Source organism: Alosa sapidissima, chromosome 5, assembly GCF_018492685.1.
Source record: "Alosa sapidissima isolate fAloSap1 chromosome 5, fAloSap1.pri, whole genome shotgun sequence".
Taxonomy (NCBI): Eukaryota; Metazoa; Chordata; class Actinopteri; order Clupeiformes; family Clupeidae; genus Alosa; species Alosa sapidissima.
In genome coordinates this window covers 16,978,939-16,987,325 of record NC_055961.1, presented here as the reverse complement: position 1 = coordinate 16,987,325, position 8,387 = coordinate 16,978,939, and the positions used below count along the sequence as shown (strand labels likewise).

The 8,387-nt window shown below is 41.8% G+C and overlaps 1 protein-coding gene across 1 annotated transcript in view; it reads left to right on the top strand.

Annotated features, from left to right (window-relative positions):
* The first annotated feature begins 3,310 nt into the window (after nt 1-3,310).
* The window catches only part of LOC121709129 (mediator of RNA polymerase II transcription subunit 13-like), a 66,338-nt gene continuing 61,261 nt past the window's right edge, over nt 3,311-8,387 (top strand). The window contains 1 exon segment of the mRNA XM_042092261.1: nt 3,311-3,924. Within this exon segment, the coding sequence (XP_041948195.1) occupies nt 3,859-3,924 (66 nt within the window). The 5' untranslated portion in view covers nt 3,311-3,858.

The window sequence follows — 8,387 nt, the reverse complement described above, 5'->3', positions numbered from 1 at the left end:
GCCGCCTTGTGTCTTCCTAGTCCACGCTCACGGAAGAAGACATCTGCCCTTGAGTTTAACCCTGGCAGGGGCACCACCCCCACTGCCTCCCTCTCTTTCTTATCTAATTGGCAGTCAGTGCTCACGGGCAAGCAGTGCTGAATTTGCCGACTGTGCAGACCAGGGTCGGTAGAGCTGCTGGAGGAGTACATAGCTCTTTTGTTGTTTTGGCGCTGGCAAACTTCAAATGGTTGTTTGCGTGCGGGCGCTTGTTGCACTGGATTAAAAACACCTACATGAATCTATATGCAGCTCAGAGGGCTGTCTGTCTTTAAATCCCAATTGTTTTAAATCTCAGGAGTTGAACGTACTGAATTTAAATGCTACACCATTGTTGGTAGTTTCTAATTCTAAATATTGAATAATTATAATAACATTATAATATAGGTCTCAATACTGTGTAACAAGTACAACCCTCTGCTGTATGAATTTGCATATCTCTGTAGACTCTGTTTAGTAATGACACCCTATGTGTCCTACAGGAGAAGACTAAAGTCATGACCTTTCCCCTCCTCATATTGAATTTTTTATTCACGCAGTCATCACATGCTGGAGGATGCTTAACAAATCAAGAAGTGGAGTTCAGTATGAGTACTTCTCATTTTGTGAGACTGTAAAAAGTCTTGCAGAAATATGCTCTGGCAGGAGCAGAGCGATAGATAGGTAGATAAAGTGGAGAAAAGAGACATGCCTCCCTGCCAACGTCTGGCTGTGAAAGGACCGCAGTGAGTGAAAGTGTGTCAGATCATTTAGCGGCAGGGATGAGCAACATCCCTCTTTTCAGCAACGGGCAGCAGCCCTGCAGAAAAGGCTCTTGTCTCTCTGGCAGCGCAACAAAGCTGCAGCCGCAGACTCGTCTGTGAGCCTGGAATGTTCCTGCACAAGTCACACTTGTGTAACACCGACACCCATTCATGCCGCGGCCTCAGACTCTGCATGTGGGGAGCTCCACTTTTCTCCTCCCTCTCTCCCACTCTTCTCTCTCTCTCTCTCTCTCTCTCTCTCTCTCTCCAGTGGCATGGAGCTAACAAGAAACACAAGCTCAGGCTACACGTGCTCAGACATACAGCTTTTGTCGGTGTTAAGAAAGACGTTAGCAAACAAGGGATTGATATGGGGCATTTGTGATTTCTTTCCTTCCGCCGTCTGCAGTTGCAGCTGAGGGGGGAGAAAGGGAGAGAGAGAGAGAGAGAGAGAGAGAGGGAGAGAGAAAGAGAAAGAGAGAGAGACCCACTTTCACCCTGTAGGCTTGCCTGTAAGGACAAGGGAGTCAGCGTGCAGCTTTTGAGTGACACAATCACACGGTTCAAAGGAGCCCTTGTAGCCAGGAGCTGTTACACAGGTCTGCATTTAAAGCTCTGCTGAGAGGGCCTCTGACTAAAGGGCTAAAGCCTGCCCACGGTCCTTAGCATGCTCCCCAAGCAAAGCCCAGCCCTGGAGGCACGGGGCTGCAGAGGACTGCTGTGGTCATTGGGTGCTCAGACTTAATTACAATCACACTCAAAGAAAGACCAGTCAGTTAATTGTTATTCATCCTGGGGGGAGGGGGATGCGTCCTCCCCATTTCTCCAGGAAAGGACTAATGCCATTATTTTAGCACACTTACACACTATTCCATTCACAGACAGGCAGGAGAAGGTTTTCTGCTGTGTCTAGTTTACTGACTTCTGAAGAGCACTTTAGAACTCACGATGTGATTTATTGTATGCAAAATGACAATCTGCATTTTACTAGTTTCCCTCTCACCTCACTCCAACAACTACAAACAACATGTGACTGGATGGGCCCTAAAATCACAAGTCCTTTTTTAAACAATAAATCTGCTAATAAAAAAATGTCTGCTAAATTCATAAATGTAATATCATATAAGATCAGATGTGCATTTCAACAGGCTTACACATCACATCACATGTGATGTGCAGTGATGTATAAAATGCACAAACAAAAAACTTGACATAAGCTTATCTGCCTTCTCTGAAAACATATCCATCCGAATGCACCCCCCCCCCCCCCCCCCTCCATCATGAGTGAACCCCTTTTGGGTCCCATTGACTAAATAAGGATAATCAGAGAATGTGATCATGTAAGAGACGTGTACCTGCCAATAGACACATGCCAGGAAGCAGCCCCAGATGGATATTTTATTATATTCTACTTCTATAAGGGTCTATATATGATGGCTACATGCCCATAAGATGAACTCTTTGAGTGAGAGGCTGATTCTCAGTTTGACAAAGTACCTCCATTATCATTTGAAGGTCCATAGGATTTATGGACAGAGAGAAAGGAGAGAGAGAGAGAGAGAGTTAACTACTTTTAAAGGGACTTCTTCAAAATCCTTGAATTCCTTACCATGTTATTGACCTTGTGAAGGCCTACTTTATTTCATGACAGATTTATCACTTGACCTTGCTTTCTATGCAACCACTCTATCCATTTCAATCAAATGATGCAAAAATAGTCCTGAATAAGCGGATTCAACCATTGAAATCAGTGTAGTATTGATAAATCAGAATCAGAATCAAATTCATAGGCCAAGAAGTTATAGCATTATAAAAATGATGATCCGGTTACTGGTGACTGTCAAGCAACACAGAAAATATTATTTTTTATTATCAGATAAAAGCAACAGATTGTGACAAAATGGTGTGTTTGGTCAGATTTTACTTATAGGTCTTCGGAAACACACCAAGGTGACAGTTTCTTAGAAACAATGCATTCTGTATCTAAATGTAAAAATATTTTTTTTTAACAATGCTGTAATGACAATACATTATGCTGTAAAATGCCTCTGGTTAGCCTTCACTGCCTACAAAATCTTGCATCTGTTTATAAAAATTTCACCCACACAACATCGTTATTTATTTTCATTCAAGCATTTGAAAGTCATGCTGCTGTCCTTAATTGGAGTCATTCAACTGTCAGTAGCTCCTTGTAGATTTATCTGAGTGGTGTATCATTTCACAGCACAATTTCATTTTGACACACATACCCTTTTGATAGTGCTCGTCTGTGTCATAAAAAAGCATTTCTCTGTCATCGACTGAGAGCTTAATGTAATTGCAAGGACACGCTCCCCTGTTGGTGTTCATGAATAGTGATACTGTACTATTTCTTTTTGTACGCACTAGGTGGAGCACTATTAAAGCCGGCAAGTTTAAAGGTTTGATCATTAGTAACAAAATCTGGTTGCTCAGCAGCGCCGCTTGCTCTCGCCTAGCGGCAATACCCATCAGTTACAGTATTATCAGACCCCTCATGACCACGAATGAGCCAATAGGCTCCAGGAGGCAGAGTTCTCCCCGTGGCCGCCATTATAGAAAGGAATCCATGAATTCAAATGGAAACCATCAGGAACAGAGACCGAAATAATGGCTAAAATGACCGAATATTTTTAATCACATGTTAGGTTTCGAGAATCTTTTTACGGAATGTTTTTCGATTTTAAGTCTATTCGGGTGGTGATGGAGGCGTAGAGGGTCGTTTTAGTAAAGACCGTTGTAAGCTAAGGGGGAGGGGGAGAGTTGCTTCTTTGCTCTCCCTTTTCTTTTTGTTTTAAGAACATTTTACGCTTGTGTTTTTAATGAAGTTTATATATGCTCGTTTACTCGACGCGGAGTTGCGCTGCTTCTAATATTTAAGGTGATATTTAAGGCGAACAAGAGCAGTCGTATGGGGTTGTTGAATTACATTCTCCAACCGATTGTTTAAAATAATTCTCTTAGCTCTGCTTGCAGCCATCATATAAAATACATTCGAAAGCCGTTCTTTCTTTCCTGGGAACAGTAATGATGGAATGTTCGACCCTGCTGTGAAAGGATGAGTTCTTGTTTTGTACCAAACGGGGCCAGCTTGGAGGATTGCCATTCCAATCTATTCTGTCTGGTAAGAGATTTAAAACTAAAGGAAAAGCAGCCATTTTTAACTAGCTGAAAAGAGCTAAACGTTAGCTTTAGCCGAGGATGATCGGGCTTAGGGGCCTGTTGACCACTGCAATTCAAACAACATTACCCAGTTCAGTATTTCTTCTCATTAGGGTGTTGTGCAATATTAAAAAGCAAGAGTTTTTGTCTGATGTTTACCAGATATGTTGTGTGAATGCACAAGAAGTTCCTTTCATGATTTGGAAGCATTTTAAGTTTAATGCAACAAAAGTAGCTACAACTAGGCTACCTGATGATGAACATTTTCCGATTGAATATAGTTAGTGGTGTGCATAATTATCATTGTTTGATTATCTTAAACTACATATGATCTGTTGGGTGTCTGTTGTTGATCTATGTGTGTTTGTATGGGGAATGGGTAACATTCTAGCCTTATTTTACATGCTGGCGCACAAGATATCCGGCTAGCTAGCCAGCTTACACGCTAAAATAAGTAGTTCGCGGATGATCCTTTTTAGTTGGTGGTTAGATGGGTGTTACTGTGTGCAAACTCATCTGTCGTGCGGAGAGGTAGCTTATCCTTGACATAAGATGGACGGTGAGAAGCCCGTAACAATTTGTAAGCAAGTTTGTCTTGACGATTACGTCGCTAGCTGGCCAGCTAGATAAGACTTTGAGTTGTAAAGTTGGAACTTGCTGCTAGCTTGCAATCAACTTCGTTGTGTACGTTTAGTTGTCACACTTAGAGGAGTCAAATGCTTTCAATTGTATAACTTTGCAGAGGGCCTGTTTACTTGTCTGGCGAACTGGAAGACCCTTATCAAAATAATTCGAACACGTTTGCCTTCACATCCTGGTCTCTTTTTTGCTTGTTGGTTAACTTTAGGTCAAATGATATGTAGCCTAGTTAATTTCTAGAGAAGCATTCTCTTATTATCAGGATGCTACAAAGCAGTTACAATGTTTCTAATGTGGAGCGGTGGCAGAGAAACAGAATGCTCATATGGCTACTTGAAGCATTCTGTGCAAAAATGTTTGCCCTTTCGTGAAAAGACGCGAACAGCAGCTGCTATGCTCAAATTGCCTCACATTTTGACAGAACAGCTAGACAACATATTCTAACTTGCGTATCTGCATAGACATTTCCATCTAAGCGCTGATATTCTTGCTGCATTTTTTCATGGAGTAATTATAGCTTTGGAATGCGTGTGGGCAAGGCTTACTTTTGGCATGGGAAGTACTGGGAGAGCTGTTAAATATTTAATTGCTCTGTTTCCGACTAAGGTGGTCAGAGCGACTGTCAGGGCTATTTTTCCTATACCAATGCTTGTACAATGACCGCAAGGGTTGCTTCGATTGGTCAGTCATACCAAAACATTTATATTACAATTATTAGGATACTCCCTTTTTCCACGTGTTGAAACAGACGCTTCTGGGTATTTGCAAGGGACACTTGGGAAGCAGGTACATTGCCATTGCAAGTGTTGTTGATTGTGTTGTTGATGGCAGCCAGTGTAATTAGTGCAGTGAATGAGGAGACAGTGTGGCAGGACAACAATTATTCACAGAAGACATAAACTGGACTAGGCAGTTTGCATTCTGTGGAGTTCGGTAAATTGTCTATCACTGTATTATTTTGCACGTGAGACCTGTCAGTTACACGCTTACACTGTAGCACGGGGAGAAACAGATTTGACAGCTTCTTACTCTTGTGTACGGGTCTTGAAGACCATGCTTTTGGCAAGAGACCACTATATTTACAACATACCATCTGTGCGATTGCAAGATGGAATGTGCTGGAAGTTACTACTAACATTAATTCTACTGTGTATAAGTTGTGTTTTGTTTTTGTCAGAAATGTGTTTAGAGGCTCATAGTGATGTTGACACCTACTCCCAAAGGGCTCTGTAAGCAAGGCTGAACAACTTGGCCAGCATTACTTTATTACTGATATTCCCAGTGAAGTTTCTAAGACTGGCCAATCAGGAGCTCAAAATGGGAGGTTTGGCATCTTGGACATCAGTCAAATGTGAACACAGAATGGGCTGGGTAGTGCAAGCAGGGGAGGGAGCAGTGGAGAGGTTTGTTTTGCAAATCTCTGCTAGTGCTAACTGCATTAGCATGTCTTGCATTTTTTTTAGCTTTAACAAGAAGGCTGGACTGGCCTCAGTTAAATGATTTGTAGGAAGAGTCTTCCAAAAAGTTAAGCCTGCATCTGTCTCAGCATCTGTCTCAGGAAATGTCATGCTGGAAAGAACTTAACGGCAGTGTAGCCTAAGTGTTTGTGTGTGTGTCAGGGGAAAGATGATTTGAGTCATTTCACCTGTTGCCTTTTTGGTTCCTGTGCCTAGCAGCTGTGGGTCCTTGAAGGAGAGAGAGAGAGAGGTGAATGAAGGAAAAGGTCATAACCCTAAGTTCCTGCTAGCCTTAATGACATGGGGAAGTTTATATGTGATTGCCTATTTTTGAAAATTTTCAGAAGCTATTTTGGCACAAGATCAGCTAGTCATTAATCTCCTCTGACCAACTCTCTTGCTTACAAACTCCCACTAACGTGCACAGACACACCCATTCAAATGTACACATGCATGAGAGTGTCAACTTAACTTTTTTAATTTATTTTGATCAGCCACTGAAATGTTCCATTAGCAATCTCTTTTTTGAAGTTTGTGCAACAACTCTGGAAGTCATTATTGTGGTATGCATGTAATCAATGAGACCTACGTGTATTCCTTGCACCAGAGTTTATATTATTTCCCACTTGTTTATTTGAAGTAACTTGGTGACCGATCACGTTGATTTCCTCTCCTCTTCTGAAGTCCTGCAGAAAAACAAAAACAAAAAAACAATAATGCATGACCCAGTAGCTTTGTAACACTTGTTTGCCTTATTTTTTTTATCACATGTGAGGGAAGCCAATGAGTTGCTCCTGCATAGTAGGCCTAAGCTTTCGTAATTACACATTATCAGGTGTCGTCTGTGAACCGTTGAAGTTCTCCCTGCGCTGCGTGTGCAGATGTTTCTCTGCAGAGTGCAGGTGTCATTGTCACACTACAGTCAAAGTGAGAGTTTCACAGTTGTGCTGCCTGCAACAGTTGTCTGTTCTAATAGCCATGTATTCCACCCTTTGTTGTCTCAATGGTAAGCTAAGTCTTTAGGAAGTTGTCATAATTCTCAGCAATGTGTTGTTGCATGCAGTAAAACAATATCTGATAGTAACCTGAGGGTAATCAACATTAAGGAAATTGGGTAGTGCAAACTGTCACAGTTTATCCTCATTGACACACCATATACATTTATACACATTAGGCATACTATCAAGTCTAGGATTAATGCAACGTTTTGTACAGTGTAGGCTTACCATTGCTAGGTCATGCATCTAAGAAGGATGTGTTAAGTGTTTGTGTGCCCCTGCTAATGATGGGTTAAGCTAGTTATGCTGGGATGGCGATATTGGCCCCCTGACCCTCTGGCCTTCAGAAAAGCTAATTGGATGAAGAAAGATGAATTGGACAAGAGTAAGAGACCAGCTCGGCAATTTGGAATTGATGGTGGCGCTTCAGCTGCCAACAGTAACGACGCTATTAAAAGAGTGTGAAAGGGCCGTTTGTAGCAGGCCCCTGTTAGCCAGAATGCTCCTTTCTCACAAGTGCGGTTTTCCTTTCATCTGCCGACCACCTCTGAGAAAAAAAACACTATTCAGAAGGTGAAGACGGAAGCCTAGATAAACATGAGCCTGTTGCATTGCGCTGCTGTTTTTGGTTTTGAAAGTTTGTCTCCTGAAATGGCTTAAAAGCTAGAAAGCAAGTAATCTCCCTGGTCTAAATGCATTATACGGGGGCTATCTCCACCATTTAATTAATTTAAGGCCTTTTCACTCATCCCTCTCATCCCATGTACACAGTGTTTCATTTGCTTTTGATTTGAATTGAACAAAAGTTAGCAGTCAATCCATCCACCCCTAACACAACAACAACAACAACAACAAATAACAGATCTTGTTTTAAGAACCATCAGAAAGAAGAAGAATCAATTTTGGTCAACCTGAATCATATGCGAAAATCTAGATTGTGTAACTGAGTGTGTGTGTGACTGTGTGTGTAAGACTGTGCTGTGGGGTGCCAGTCTGTACTGTAATGGATAATTTAAAAGAATTTGGTGGCCAGAGGACCACATTGGTGGTTGGGGGGGGGGGGGGGGGGGGGTACTTGGAGCACATGGCTTCCGTTTTTGTTGCACAATTTCATTTGAGACATGTCTTCCCATTTCTGTACACTGTACATTTTTCTCCCTGTTTTTTCCCCCTAAGATTTAGCTTTCTTTTTCTTATTCTGTCCACGTCTTGTCACTGCTCACAGGTCATTAGGGATGGGTGATATCGCTCTCAAATGATAACTGCATCATTAGGGCATTTGTGTGGTAATGACATTCATGACTGTAATTTCTTTAAACTATTTTGCAAAT